General features: G+C 44.6%; 1 protein-coding gene across 2 annotated transcripts in view; it reads left to right on the top strand.

Moving 5' to 3' along the window:
• LOC144498588 (fatty acyl-CoA reductase 1-like) overlaps window positions 1-16,522 on the top strand; it is a 213,299-nt gene that overhangs the window by 107,044 nt on the left and 89,733 nt on the right. For both annotated transcript variants that reach the window (XM_078219925.1, XM_078219924.1), the window contains exons 3-4: window positions 13,101-13,267; window positions 15,856-16,035. In XM_078219925.1, the coding sequence (XP_078076051.1) occupies window positions 13,101-13,267; window positions 15,856-16,035 (347 nt within the window). The remainder of the gene's footprint in view (window positions 1-13,100; window positions 13,268-15,855; window positions 16,036-16,522) is intronic.

The raw sequence follows: 16,522 nt of genomic DNA, 5'->3' as shown, positions 1-16,522 counted from the left end.
TTTGTTGTGTGTATAGTCTGAGTTCTGCGAGTTCTTGGTCAATTGCGCCTAATGCTTGTAGGGTGTTGTTTCCTAAAATGGTCAGTCCACATATGAAGAAGTTCCTATTACTGGCACTGATCACCCCTGCGGCGCCTCCCAGGGATAGTGTCCCCAGAAATCCATATCCTAAAGAAGACCCTAGTGTGACAGGGGCCTGCCAGTCGGAGCAAAATTCTGCGCTGATGGCCCTGGTCACTATGCGTTTCTGGACATGCCCTTCACTTGGGCATGGAACCGTGAGAGGTCTGATTGTCCCTACGGAAAAGAACCTTGGAGGCCTGTCTGTGGCCGTCATATATACATTTTTAAATAAAAACACGTACCCGTCTTTAACCCGATAACATGCATTACCCCGGGGTCGTTTGACCGCATGGCCCCATCTTGTGGAACCTTCCCTCCCCCTGGACTGTCCACTTGATTGTACCTCTTGGTGAGAATCAAATGGATATGTCCCTGAGGCTGAGCTTACGTGGGTGCTGTTGCACTTGCCACACATAAGCTGCCTACCCGCGGTGACTGCAATGCATTTTTGTTGCTTGCAGTCACAAGTGAAGTGTCCTTCCCGGACCCGGCACTCCTGGAGAGCACAATGTGCCTCAGCGCACGAATCATTTTTAGGGACAAAGGCATGCACGCACCCCCATCCCTCTCCCTTAAAACATTGTGGGTAGTTCCCATGTGTCTCCTCCGGTTGGGGTCCCGTCCCCCTTAGAATTCCCGGCTCAGTGAGCTCTACACACCTTCCTTGTATCCCTTGCTTAAAGTACCCAATATGTTCTTTGCAGGGTGCCCCCGATGTGTCAATAGTGAATAACTCTTGTGGGAGCCACCCTGGTGTTGCGATGAATAGGGAGTTTACTGATCGCGCTGAGGGGTAACAAGCGGTCCTATTCCCATAGATCTGGATGTGTGTTTTCAGGAATAGGTTTCCTTCCATGATTGGTGGTTCTGCTCCCCTAACCCCCATGTGTTGGAGTGTATTTACAATGGTCAGGGTTATTATCAGATATGTCCCTGTTCCCATATCGCTCTTTTTTTTTTTCAACAGTATTTTACAATTACAGTATATACAGAAAATAAACAGGCAATTAAATTAAAAGTAGTTGGTTCCGACGTCTTGATAGTAGATCTGGTCCTGGTTCCTGTGGAAGTTGAATGAGCAAAACGGTATTTTTTAGTTCATTTGTCCTCATATAGTTTTAATTGGGTCCAGTGTTTCCAGACCCCCTGTCCCCTTATATCTATACAGGCACAGGTATCTCCGCTAATAATGACCTCGTAAGGTCCGTGCCATCTTGGGGCAAATCCTGGTTTTGCAGGAAGCACTTTTGTTAATACCCGGCTCCCGGCTTTTGGGACTTCTGGTAATATTTCTGAGTCCCCCTCTGCGTCGACCTGTGCCTGATTAGAAATTACGGACCGGCGCATCCCCTTCAATTGGGTGCTAAGGTCTCGGATGTATTGTCGGATCCTATCTTTTATCGGACCCACATCTGTCCAGCCTGTAATAATGTTTTCGGGTAAGTGCATTGCTCGCCCGGTCATCAGCTCGTATGGAGTCAAGCCGGTAGTTCGATTTGTGGTCGCCCTAAGCCTCATCAGAACTGCAGGTAGGACTTCTGTCCAATTTCTACCTGAGGATTGCATTGCTTTTGCCATTGTTATTTTTAGAGTCCGATTCATCCTCTCCACCATCCCGGAACTTTGTGGGTGATAGGGGATGTGAAATTTTTGTTTTATTCCTAATAGTTGGCAAATGTTTTTCAGAACCTTTCCTGTGAAATGTGTTCCCTGGTCCGAATCAACTTGAATTGGCATCCCCCATCCATAGCAAGCTTAGTGTGAATTAAATAACACTTTGTACTGGCCTTTTTTGGCTGCAATTGGACATCCATTCATTTGTATGTAATCTTATCAAAAGACATCGCTTTCCCCATTAAAATCACATGCCATACAGTTCCGATCTTTATATGAGTACTCTTACACTATCTCTAATTTGATCATTTGTTTGCGTGCAAGCGCTACACCACAGTACTTCACAAAATAATTATGTCTTTATCAATGCCCAATATAGTATATGAATATATCATACAAAGTTGGTTAAGGCTTTTCAGGATTTGATGTTATTCTTGTGTCTATATGGCAGTGCTATACTGTATAATAAAAATAATCAAGCGGCAGTTGTATCATACCACTTTACACATCGTACCCGTGATATCCAAACCCTTTTAATTTAAGCCGTTTCTTTTTTTTTTAAACTGAGCTCCAGATCGAAACCCCCGCACTCTAGGAAAAGTAACAGGCGCCGAATCAAAATCAAAGCAGGTACAATACATACCAGTTATTTGATTAGGAACATTTTGGTTTCTTAACTGGCTAGGTTTTAAGCTTTGCAGTGCTTTTATATTTGGCAAACCTTGAACCTTGATGGCTCATGAAATTCTGACGGCAGTACATAATTTTAACTAGTTCAGAATACTAAACTATCTGACGTTCGCAAATCGCGATATTCTGCGATTAATACTGTATTTCACTGACTTGATATACTTTAAACTAATTCATAGACCTCAGTCTTTTGTTCCTGCTTTTCTACCTTTCCACAAAATAACTTATTTTCTTCTCTTAACTCCTCAACTAACTCTTATAATTTCTACTTCAAGACAAAGGAAAGAGCACATGCTTCCTTCCAAGGTTTAAATCCTTTCTTAACATTAAAACAAACAACAACAAAGCATCCACGCAACCACTTTGTTTAAACACACACACACACACATGGAAGCTTCCAAAAGTCATTCCACAGTACATCCTTTTTCATTCAAACCTATCATTTCAGACTGGGATGAGTGTAAAACATTCAAAGAGAATACAGAACATTGATTAAGACAATCGCTTTTATTCTTCTTTCTTCCAAACTGTAATTAACTCAAAGCAGAAGTAAATTCAAGAAATCCTATCACTTTAATCTTTAACAGTTTTAACACTCTCCCAGCCCCCTTCAAGGCATCTACATATATTCTCTCCCCCTCTTTCCTGTTTTGGATGGGAGCTACGGGTTGTGAGATTTCGACCAATGTTGGCCGATAAGTGGAGTGGACGGACACCGGCTTTTGTCGGGATTCACAGTCTTCTGTGGGCGTGGCTACACTAATCCTCTCTCGTCTCCCATCTCCCTGGCTTAAGGTTTCTCCTAGTCACCCTGGTGGATTCCGGGAATGTGGTGCCCCCGGGGTTGTTCCATAGTTGTCTTGGGGTCTCCCATGCTTCCCCCAACATGTTGCCTCAGTGTGCCCTGCCTTGTGGCAGTGGTCACAGCGAGGCCCGCCATTCTCAGGTTTCCCCTTGACTGGTGCCCCTCTGCAGAATCTAGCCGTATGCCCTGGCTGGCCACATGTGTAGCAGCTGAACCCGGTCCTTCCCCTATCTCCGTTATGGGGGGTTCCAACTCTCTCTCGTCTGGGCTTGGTTTGGGCAGCCTTCTCTTCTCTTATCCCGCTAGCCCACTCGACTAGCTCATCATAGTCTTGGGATGCTATCACCCCCATCTTAAGGATCTCTTGGTGTGCCTCTGAGAGCCCGTCCTTAAATGCCTGAACAAAAGCCCTGTCTCTCCTATCCGCGTCGTCTCGTCCTGAACATTCCCTATATACCCGGAATAATCTCTCTCCGAATTCCGATGCATTTTCCCCCCGACCTTGTTTAGTGTTTGTGATCCTGCTCCAATTAGTGGGGGAGTTCCCTAAGACCCGTTGGACTTCGGTCTTGAATAATGTAAAGGGTGCCTGCTGGTCATCTATCTCAGCCGTTGTAGGAACGGCATGTGTCCACCTTCCTCCATTATAGTCCTGTGCTGCTTGAGCCGCTGGCCCTCCTGCTACCAACCTCCATTTATCCGCTGGACAGGCTGCCCTGACCAGCTGGTGTATGTCCCTTAAATGTAACTGGTGTCCTACCCAGAGCGAATCTAATTCGCCCCAAAATTCCAGGTTTGCGCTTCTGGGTTTTAACTTCCCCAGGGATGCCATAATCTGCTGCCTTTCCCCTGGCGTAAAAGGCTTATAGGTTGCCTTTGGTTGTGCTAACGTCCCTCCTCTCGTGACTGGCGCTAGATTATAATTGTCTATGTTTTCTTTTGATGCTGGAGTGGCTGTATGTTTCTGCACTGACTCGTATGGGCGCCGAGGGTCCGTTTCCTCTGATCTCTGCGTTATCTCCGCAGTGTTGTTTCTGTATTCTAACTCCCTCACTCTCTCCTGTAATACTTTAATTTGTTCTGTCTCTTTGTGTCTCTCCTCCATGGAGGCATTTACTTCCTCAATTAGTCCAGCTAACTGGGTCACTAATATTACTCCCATTACTTTTGTTTTGTCCCGTTTAACTCCGTCTACCCACTTTCTTTGATCTTCTAAAGTTTGTGATGCGTTCCACCCGTTCCGTTTCATCTTTGCAACAATCGCTTCTCTGGCTAACAGATACTTTAAAATGAGAGCTACTGCAGTTTCTCCCTTAACAACGTGGTCTGCCATTTTTCTGTCTAGCAGTCCTGCAACCCCCGTATGCTGGCTGCTACAGTAAAAGTGCCTCAACTCCTGTCACTGATACTGCCCCAGCACCGTCTGTATTGCTGTAGAGCCTCGTAGTGAGGTTCCAGTGGGTCTCTTTCCCCTGGGCTCCCCCAACTATTCCTGACACCTCACGCTTGGACTATTTTGTGTTGTCTTATTGGGATGTGTGCTGGTTGTTTAGTGGGTTTGTCCGCCCCTGTTCCCAGCCCCTCTAAGTACAACGCCTCCCGCTCGGCCACCACCCCCACTAGCAGGGTTGATCCGTTACCCCAAAACCGGGTATCCTGCTATGGGCTGTGGTGTTCCCTACAGACGAACAAGGTTATCAAACTCCGCCCGGGTCCCTAATGGATCCTCCGTCGTCGTGTCTCTTGGTCAGGATGGATCGGGTCCACTTTTCCTCAACACTTACACACCTGTACTCTGTTATCAAAGCCCCTGTTATAGTTAGTAACTGTATCGACTCTGAGGTTGTTCGTCCCTTCAGAGTCAGTGTTGTTACCCGATTTACACTGTCCGTGCCTTGCACCCTGAGTGCCTGTGCCTCTTAGCGCCCGCTTCAAAACCCAACCTTAGCGTGGGAGATTTCTCCTCTTAACGTCCAGTTTAGGGTAGGGCACCTTGAGTCAAGCACTCCCTTGTCCTATTGCCTTGGCACAGACAGCGGTTTCATTTACAATCCTGGGTTAGTTACACCAATTAGTTCTGCATGCGGTACTTATCTTTATATTAGTCTTAATTCCTGTTATCAAATAGCCCAAAACCTGTTATCTTTACCTCTGGTCCTTTACTCCTATTAAAGTTAAAAGTTACTTACCTTCTTCCACGCGGTCGTTCTGACCTGTACCTCTTTAGTGCGGACTTCTGTTTCAATTTAAAAACTTAGGCAAGATTATACAGTTCTACAAGACAACAATACTTAAAACAGACAAACCCTAACCCTTAAAGGTACCTCACTTTGAACGGAGACCTGCACTCGCCTTTGACTGCTCTGGATTTGTATCAGATTCGTTTAAATTTGATCCCGACTTTCAAACTGTGGCCATCAGTCAGAAGTCAGATATCAAATCCTGCCGTGACTACGCCATTTTGTTGTAGGGAAAAATCCCTTACCAGCACAGAATAGAAGCCGAGTCGCAAATCAAGGTTCAAAGCGTGTCTTTATTGTACAATTTACTAGGATCCTAGGGAGACCCCCGTAGCCAGCTCAGAAACAGTGGCTTGGCCACGTTGATCTCCATTAAATCACATCAGCTCTGGATCTTTATAGGGATCCAAAATTCGCGCGGGAACATTTGATTATGCCTTTTTTTACACAATGTATAAAGTGGTCTGTCAGTTTCAAAAGTCCCTAGGAAGTTTCATGGATTAGCATTTGTATGGTGTGTGTTCGTGTTAATGGGATTACTTGGTCCTGCCCCGGTGTCTAAATGCGTTTCCCATTACTATCTCTATGTGTCCTCTTATTTAAATTGGTCCTATTGTTCCGTGTCTGTGTTTCCTGCTTGTGAGATTGAGTGTTAATGTCATCCTGTCCTGTTGGGTGTCTGGGGTATTTCATTCTTAACCTTTTATCCTTATCTCTTAGATTTTTATGTCTGCCTTGGCCGAATTGGTAATATTTCAGTGATAGCTTGGTTTTGATAACCCACTCTCTGTCTCGTTTCATAGGGATCTTGATCTTCCTTGGCCAGTTTAAAATGCAGCTACAGGCTGTTGCTAGGCAGATTAGGGATCTCCCGCAGTTTCTGAAATTCGTGAGTCTCTCAGCTGTGCAGGGGGAGACCCGATCGAATATCCATCCGGGGGTGCCCCTCTGCATTGTTGGCCCGTTATGAGTGGTGCCAATTAGTCCAATAAAAATATGTTTGATGATACAAATATGGTTTTCTGGAAAATTTCCTCCTTCAGTATGAAGGATGGATTGGAGCCTCTTGGATGACTTGTGTCAGACAGCTTTATCTGCTGACTTGAGTCTATGTTGTCATCTGTGCTCTCCATACCATGTTTCACAGCAGCACGCCAATACACACAAGGCACTTACACTGACAGACACCTGAACTAATGATTCTTCCATTATCTCTCCACCCTCCAATTGATCTTCAACACCCTCATTGGAAGAGCCGGCTCCATCAGTAACTAGAAACATTTACAACACGAACTTTGTCATATTAAGACAATGCTTCAACTCAATGGATTCCATTTATACAAAACTAACACACACCTACCTGTCACTCCAAAACAATTTCTTCCATTAAGACAAGTCAGGCTCTTGTACACCAACTCCACTTCACATAGACTACAATGTAAAGGTAAAGTCGCCATAGTCCCAGATGACCATAGGCTGCTCTCCCCTTTGAGGGGGAGAACTGACTGGTGGTGATTTAACCTGAGAGTCACCAGATCTAAGACAAGGGGCAAGGTCGAGAAGGTGGATAACTTAAGCCGGTATGGGAATTGAGCCCACGCTGTTGGTATTGCTCTGCATCACGAACCAGTGAGCTCAAGTCAGGGCACATAGAAATCCAACACAAATTATCCAGTTGCTTTGAGGAATTATTTTAAGGTAACAACCAGAAATTTTACTTGGTTTAACTGTAAAGTCGTCTCACTCAAAGTTGATATTTTCCTTAAAGTTCGTTCGGGGAAAATAGAATCTGAAAGTAAGCTAGTGGGGAACATAAAAACTGACTGTAAAAGTTTCTATAGGTATGTAAAGAGAAAAAGATTGACAAAAATGAATGTAAGCTCCTTGCAGTCAGAAATTGGAGAACTCATAACGGGGAATAAAGAAATGGCCGAGGAATTAAATTCATATTTTGCTTCAGTCTTCACAAAGGAAGACATGAATAATGCACCAGAAGTTCTGAGAAAAACAAGTTTTAGTGAGGAGCTGAAGGAAATCAGCATTAGTAGAGAAATGGTTTTGGATAAATTGATGGGATTGAAGGTGGGTAAATCTCCAGGTCCTGATAATCTTCATCCCAGAGTAATTAAGTAAGTGGCCTTGGAAATAGTAGATCCATTGGTGATTATTTTCCAAAATTCTTTGGACTCTGGACTGGTTCCTACAGATTGGAGAGTAGCTAATGTAAGCCCGCTATTCAGAAAGGGAGGTAGAGAGAAAACAGGAAACTATAGACCAGTGAGCCTAACGTCAGTATTGGCAATGTTGCTAGAATCCATTATCAAGGATTTCATCACTCAGCATTTGGAAAGCAGTGGTATAATCAGACAAAGTCGACATGGATTTACAAAAGGGAAATTATGTTTAATGAAACTGTTGGAATTCTTGAGGACAGAAGGAGCCATGTAAAATCTGATGGCACGAGTCCTGAAGGGTATTAGGGGGTGGCCCTCAGAAAGCAAGTGTTGTGATACTCTTGGGTGGGAGTAGGGAGAGGGCGGGCGGGGGGGGGGGGGGGGGGGGGAATTTGTACCTCTGTGATGATCGGGGGCAGGGGAGAGAGAGGGTCATGTCAGTCAGCCATTGGGGCCGGGGGGGGGGTGGGGGCTGGGGGGGGTAGAAAGGTCAGTAATGTTGGAGGGGGGGTGGTCCCCGATGTCCATGGGAGGAGGGGGGAGGCTGTATCTGGCCCAGGGGTGTTCTGCCAGGCGAGCTGCTTTTTTTTGCTTTACCTGCGCAGTTTGTGGCTCCGATCTGAGCTGCTGGCTGTCTGGCAAATTCAGCCCCACCCACTGCCTCGAGCAGTTATAAATGGTCTAGCCCATAATTTCAAAGACAGAGTGCATAAGGTTGGGTGAGAAAAGTCGCCCAAAAAATGGATCAGGCACTCTCCCATTTTCAGCTGGACACTGAAAATATCTCGTACAATTCCGCCCATTAGCTCCAAATTTGTGGATGATACAAAGTTAGGTGGGAGGGTGAGCTGTGAGGAGAGTACAGAGATGCTTCAGCATGATTTGGGTAGGCTGAGAGAATGGGCATCTGCATGGCAGGTGCAGTATAATGTGGATAAATGTGAGGCTATCAGCTTTGGTAGCAATAATAGGAAGACAGATTATTACTTGAATGGGTGTAAATTGAGAGAGGTGGATACTCAGTGAGACCTTGGTGTCCTCGTGCATCAGTCACTGAAAGTAAGTGCACAGGTACAGCAGGAAGTAAAGAAGGCAAATGGCCTGTTGGCCCTTATAGCGAGAGGATTTGAGTATAGGAATAGGGATATTTTATTGCAGTTGTAAATTGCAGTTTTGGTGACCTTATCTGAGGAAGAATGTCCTTGCTATAGAGGAGTACAGCGAAGATTTATCAGATTGGGATGGCAGGTCTGTCATATGCAGAGAGACTAAGTTGGTTTGGATTATATGCGCTGGCATTTAGAAGAGAGAGGGGATCTCATAGAAACTTCTAAAATTCTAACAGGGTTAGACAAGGTAGATTCAGAAAGAATGTTCCCGATGGTGAGGGAGTCCAGAACTAGGGGCCATAGTTTGAGGATAAGGGGTAAACCTTTTAGAACTGAAATGAGGAGAAATTTCTTCACCCAGAGGGTGGTGCATGTGTGGAATTCACTACACAAAATATAGTTGAGGCCAAAACATTGTCCGATTTCAAAAATACATTAGATATAGCTCTTGGGGCTGAAGGGATCAAGGGATATGGGGGGGGGGTTGGAAAGATAGCATCAGGACATAGAATTTGATGATCAGCCATGATCATAATGAATGGCGGAGCAGGTTTGAAGGGCCAAATGGCCTACTCCTGCGTCTAGTTTCTATGTTTCTCTCTTACTTGTAATGGTTTGCAACACTTTTACAGTTTTTGAGGGAGAGTTGTGCCTAGTGTTGAGTGGGGGTTGGAGTACAGGATTGGTCCTCTTTCTGCCCCATTAATCCCAACAGTGCAATTGGTGCCATTTTTGAATCGAGTCTCACACTGAACCCCAAGGAGCTTGCCTGCTTCAGGCAAAGGATCCCTTTCAGTATGCAAATTGGAAATCTAAAACCACAATTGCCTTGTTAGGTTGGAATGAAGTATGTGCTTTCTTTCTCTGATTCATCCCCCCATGGGCAATAACATCAAGGAAGCCCACCAAATTATTGAAATTATTATGGGAGGACCCGGAATGTTCCTCAGGGCTCCACATAAATAATTTAATCTGCTGCTGCTTTTGGTTTGCCCCACCCTGATTGTAACAGTCACACTCCCGCATTTACCATTCTTCCATCTGGGACAGCCTGATTTTGGCCTGGTATTAACTGAGCTACATTTAAGTGCTCATGTGGTGCCTTGTAGCTTGCCAGCTTGAAACCAATGAGGGTCAAGGCCTCAAAATTGCACCGGCTTCTTCACTGCAGTTAGGGGCAATTGACTGGTGGTCTCTGCTGGCCCAAAATCAACTCCTCTCGCTATAAGGGCCAACAGGCCATTTGCCTTCTTTACTTCCTGCTGTACCTGTGCACTTACTTTCAGTGACTGATGCACGAGGACACCAAGGTCTCACTGAGTATCCACCTCTCTCAATTTACACCCATTCAAATAATAATCTGTCTTCCTATTATTGCTACCAAAGCTGATAGCCTCACATTTATCCAAGTCTGTTGCCTTGAGTGGCTTCACAAATCCAATTGACCTAGAAAACCGCCATTTACCAGGCACTGAATTCCAGACAAGGGGGCAAAGAATGTTTCTTTGGATTACAACATATTTTATACAGCCCTGGGATTTTCAGAGATAGTGGGTAGGAAGGTGACAGCCAATCCAAATCCAATGGAAGAAAGAATATTATAATCATTTCTTAATTCAACTTCTCTCACACTCTGCGCCAATATTGCAATTGCATTGGAGCTACTTTGGTTTTTTCCCTTTCCATTTGTCATACATGGTTAAACTCACTTCACGGGTTCAATAGTTTGAATGTGATATTCACAGTGGCTTGCCCATTCACTTGAAGATGACCCTGTGCACTTTTGACTGGAGTTGAATACACCCAGCAAGTCTGAGCGGATTTCTTGACACCTGTTTCTGTGATGAGTCAAAGATTCAGTTTGAAGAATGATGTGAAATTATTAGTCACAGATGTTGGCAGAACATTGTGTTCTGATCAGTTTAAGCGTGGGTTAGTCATCAGAAAGTTCTGGACTTCTGCCCCTTTTGCAATAAGGTTCAGCGTGCCTGCCATACCACAGCTACTTTTGATATTAGACCTGGGTTCGGATTGTCCCTTTGAAAGCTTGGATTCCGAGAGTGCTCTTTGGAACAGTTAGAATCAGCAGAGATTCCGTTTTAGCTGGTTTCTTTAGCTCATTAAAAGACTGGCGACTTTCATTGTTGGCTTAATGGTTTTAAAAATCAGCTGTTACATGTTCACTGTGGTCTAAACTAATAATTGCTGTTTTTGCATCTTCCCTGCACCCAACCCGTAACTGCAACAATATATCCTGCATCCTAATCTTTCCTTCTCCCATATGTACTCTATGAACAGTATGTTTTGACTGTATAGCACATATCCCAGTGATTATATAGTACGCATTTCACTGTATCCCAGTGACTGTATAGTGTGCATATTCACTGTATCCCAATACATGTGACAATAATAAATCAAATCAAAATTACTTAACGGGACAAAGTAAAAACTAGCATGTCTGACCACAATGCAAGTGACCCGAACAAACTCTTTAGAGTAAACTTGAAGCATCAATATTTAAAGATTTTGGCATGCATTTTCCCTATAGGAAAAAACAGTTCAGACTGGTGTTCTTATTTCCCATTTTTACTGTTTTATTTCCCTTCTGGATTGCGGTCAGTGGGGAAACAAGACTGCTCACTGCTGACTTCTAAGAAAGCCTTGCTGAGACATCTCATGTTCCCTGTGGCAATAGCTTTACTTCCTCTCAATGTGCAGTGGATTCTTTAATGAGGATGCCCAGTGTGGAGCTGCAGGGATGCCATTAAGCTGTTCAAGCAACCAGACACATTAAAGAATTCTCACAGACAGCCGGAAAATAAAAAACATTAAAATCAAATAGCCTTTAAAAACCTCTACATATCGAAAAATAAAGATGTACAGGTGGATGAAGGTGAAAGCTAAAATATCATGGAAAAACTGAAGCAATTAAGCTTAACATTGACACTTAACAACATTCTTGTTTAACCACACCTTGTTCAGCATAATCTTTTTCACAATAGTTATCTCTCCGACCGCCGTTCAAATCCTACATGCAGCTAGTTGAACAAAGCATAATTTTTTTCTGGGAGTCCAGCAGTGATGCAAGAGTGGAAAAGGGGAAGTTCTCAAATGATTTATCGATTGCTGCCTCCGGGGCTTGGTGAGGGTGGGGAGATGGTGGGCGTGTGGTGATTCAGTGAATAACAGACTGCAGCTTCAGGATTTCTGTGTTAATCTTCGCTTGCACTAAATCCGGAAGTTGTGTTCGGTTTCGGATGGATAAGGATGGCAAACACTATTAGTTCACCATCAGAGCCCTCCATCAAATCCAAGCCATTGGTGCTCTAAGAATGAGGCAGTCGAGGGGTGTTTTTTCTACACTGATTTCTCATCACGGTGGCACAGTGGTTAGCACTGCTGCTTCACAGCGCCAGGGACCCAGGTTCAATTCCGGTCTTGGGTCATTGTCTGTGTCAAATTTGCACGTTCGCCCCATGTCTGCGTGGGTTTCCACCGGGTGCTCCGGTTCCCCGCCCCCCCTCCCCACCACAGTCCATAGATGTGCAGGTTAGATTGGCCATGCTAAATTGTCCCTTAGTGTCTGTAAACAGATGGATTAGCTTTGGTAAATGTGTGGGTTTACGGGGATAGAGTGGGTAAGATACTCTGTCAGAGAGTTGGTACAGACACAATGGGCCGAATGGCCGCCTTTTGCACTGTAAGGATTTTATTCTATGATTTTTATTTTTTAAGTGCCTATCTTAAGTCCTTCTATCCCTGGATGGTTAAAGCGTCAGTGCATGGTGAACCAACTTTGTGTTGGAAAACTGAATATTAATATAGGATGCAGTTCTATTTCACTTAATCATGGATGTAAAATGGATTTGGAGATGCAGAATGTCCAAATGAGTCCTGTCAGAAGGCAACTGAATGCGCTAATATCCTGAGGTATTCGACCCCACCAGTCGCACTGACAAAGTATAACTCCAGCTGTAATAGTTTGTCTTAAATCAGTCAAATTTCATGGAGTTTCAAAACCGAAATTACAAATGCACATAACTCCATTAGATGATCATAAAAATGACGGGTAAAGAATGGGGATGAGAAAAATATCAGCCAGGATTGAATGGCAGAGCAGACTCAATGGGCCGAGTGGCCTAATTCTGTTCCTATGTCTTATGGGTAAGAAAAAAATCATCTGTACACTTTTAAGACCATAAGATACAGGAACAGAATTAGGCCGACTTCGGCCTTACCATGGCTGATAAGTTTAACAGTTCACCGTATTGCTAAAGTGAAGCAAAACTGCAGTGAAAATTTTAAAAGTGTAACAAATGCTTTGATCTTTGTTTTTCCATTGCAGCTGTTTGACAGGGTGAGAGAAGACTTCCAGAAAAAGATCATTCCTATCGGCAGTGAGCTGATGCAGCCTAATCTGGCCATAAACTCAGAGGACACCGAACGTCTGCTCTCCTGCGTTAATGTCATCTTCCACTGTGCAGCTACCGTACGATTCGACGAGCCTTTAAAGTATGTCCCTTGTGTCATCTTTGCACCCAAACCTGAAAAAGCAAAAAAAAAAAATTGACTAAGTTCTGATTTCCTGTATCAGTAACTTTGCATCATTACTTTCAGAAGTTGTTCGTTTCTGGCCGTAGCAGTAATTGAGTTATAATTTATTGTGTTCACACAGCAACCTTTTCCCCGAATATTGGTGGAGGATAAATACAAATCTTCCTCCTCTCCAGGTAGCATCCTTGATTATTCAAGGGTCGCTATAAACCATGGTTTTACGACCAGGCAGAGTAAAGAGGCAGGTCCCAAGTCTAACAATGCCATAATGGGGATTAAACCCCACAGTGCATTATTCCAAAACATACACAGCTGTCTAGCCAACTGGGCTAACTGGCCCCTCCAAATACAAATATTTATCAGGTTAAACTTTTTAATGTCCACTCTGCAGGTAACCTGTGTATTTAATCATATTGTAAAAATATTTGCAGTATAATTGATAATGGCAAAAATGTTTAGTCCGAGATATGATGTTTCATAGACAGCAGTTGGGTCCACATCCACTTTCAATTTTGTCAAATTCAAGAAGTCTACAGTGCAGCAAAGGACCAAATCTTCCGATCTCTGGAAGATCAGAGATTGGATATACAACTGAAGATGCACATCAGGACCCTGTGGAAATCCTGACGTGTGGACCGACATGGAAATTGCCTGGGAAGTTTAATCTTCTGATGGGCAATTTTCCTGCTCCTGGGACCTCTCCATGAATGTATCTGACTCTGGGTTAGACTCAGGACAGTTCCCTGGGACTTATCTAAATAGTTACCCAGGAAATGTTAGATATATTAGAACGTAATCTCACATCTGGGTATCTCCACAACTAACCCACCCATCACCCCACCCTGATCCACCTTACCCCCTGAATACTCCACCAACTACCCTGACTCGACTATCCAACCCGCCTACACCTCCAACCTGACCTGACTACAACCCCTTACTCAACCCACCTACCAGCCAATCACATGACTAATCCTTGACTGATCCAACTACTTTCCACCCACCGAACTGACCCCTGACCCGACTATTCCAGACCACCTGACTACCCCCCTACTTGATGAGCCCCCAAGCCGACTATCCATTCACCCGCCTACTGACCTATTACCTTACCCTCCTCACTTGCCCATGCACTCACTCACCGTACCACCAACCTACTCGCCCACCTACCCACTTATTGATCTACCAACCTGTCACCTCCACACCTACCCACCTTACTCTTGCCCACTTTCCTCACCTACTCATGTATTTACCCATTCACCTGCTTGCCCACCTCATCCATTCACCCAGATACCTACCTCACCCACTCAGCAACCTAGCCACCTACACACTCACCCACTTATCCCCTCATCCACTCACCACCTGCCTACAAATCTATCTACCCACATACTCACCCTATCCATTCACTCACCGCGGACTCGTCCATATGTCCACTCATCCATTCACACATCTATTCACCGACATTCAGAGCCTTAAATGTACCATATGGCAGCTCGTGCCATTAAAATGGTGCAAATCATGTCTTCCCCCAACTCTATTCCACTCCAATGAAGTTCTTCAAGGGATGCTGCTGTACACATTTCTTTGACTGCTTGGATTGAAGGATCCCGGAAGAAATGGACAGCAATGAACGTAGGATCAGGAGAATCTTCACCCACAGAGGCAATCCGTTCAACATTATTGCTGCTTGGGAGATTCAGGCCATTGTGCAGCAATCAGTGTATCATTTGCTTCTAAAATTGTTTGGGAAAGGAACCCTTCAAAGTTAACATTCCAAAATGCTTCCTGTACCCGCTGTTGAGGAATTTGATCAGAACAAAACCCGGCATAAGCTAGCTTTTAAATTGGAAGCTGACCACTCCATACTCCAATCGTTCATTAAGAAATCCACCAATCCCTTCAGGCCCATAAAGAGCTGAGATCTCCATATTCGTGCTTGCTCAATGGTGGTGTAAAACCAACTTTTCCTCCTATTTCCTTCTATTTGTATCTTGCCAGGCCTTGAACCTCCTGCAGAGGGGAGGCTTGTGTGTGACCTGCTGTCACTGTTCTTCGGTCAGCTGTTAGAAAGGCAGACGACAACACTCCAATGAGAAGCCTCTGTTTAGTTTTTCATCCCACAGGAGAGGCACGGTAAAAACCTTGGTTGGTGGCACTTCGTAACAGTGCAATTGAAACCCCACCCTCAGTGGAGTAGGGGAATTGAGTTTACTTTTTACTGTATGGAACTGTCTGTTGGTGCCAACAAGCCTGCCCATAGTCTCAAATGTTTCCTATGTTTACCGCTTTGCCAAATTGCGGATGGATTGACAGTTTCAGAGTGCTATCGCATCTTTCGGGCTGTGACTGTGCTGACAAGTGCATACACCCATGTTTACAAAGGCATTCTTTTAAGAAGAGGAGATACTTTTTGCATGCTAGCAAAGCCCCATGTAATCGCAAGAAGATGAAATGTTGAGTTTAGACTGTCTGCCAATGCATTTGTTTGCCTCAGGCAGGGATTGGTTTTCCCATTCCGTGATCCTGTTTTCCTTTGCTCTTGCCTTGCACAGACATGCCCTGCAGCTGAATGTGGTCGCCACACAACAGCTCCTATTGCTGGCCCGACAGATGCAGAAACTTGAAGCCTTCATCCACATCTCCACCGCTTATGCAAACTGCAACCGGAACCACGTAGAAGAGGTCATCTACCCTCCACCTGTAGAGCCAAAGAAGCTCATTGATTCTTTAGAGTAAGCCTCCTTTTATAATAATTGTTTTATTATATTTAGCTTCTCCATTCCCCGCTCCCTCCCCACTTTATCATATCCTAGGAATTCAAATATCAAGCAACCTTGAAAGATGCAACATAGAGATCAGCAATGTAAAGTTGGTACATTAAATGTTTTTGCTGTTGATTTGCAATGCAAAGTAATAAACAAGCTACGTGGCCAGGGTTCTCCCAAAAAAATTCTAAAGTGCCGAATTCGGGTAATAACTGGAGTATCTTGCGCTGGTTTATTTAATGGGATTTTCAGAATGTATCTCCCACATTCTGAGCCCTGCAGAGTGCCCTAGCGAGATTCACCATGAAAATCTGTGTGCTGGCCCTATTCCCGCTGGAGAGACCGGCAGCGTAGCGCTGAGCGGGCCATTGCGCCGATTTGTCATTGCGGAGATCGGCGCATGCGCAGTAGTCCTGCACTGCCGGTCTCCCAATCACTGGCCAGCACAGCATCG

The sequence above is a fragment of the Mustelus asterias genome, chromosome 9 (assembly GCF_964213995.1).
Source record: "Mustelus asterias chromosome 9, sMusAst1.hap1.1, whole genome shotgun sequence".
In the NCBI taxonomy this organism is placed as follows: domain Eukaryota; kingdom Metazoa; phylum Chordata; class Chondrichthyes; order Carcharhiniformes; family Triakidae; genus Mustelus; species Mustelus asterias.
Note: the sequence above shows the minus strand (reverse complement) of the source record. Positions and strands in the feature narration are given on the sequence as shown.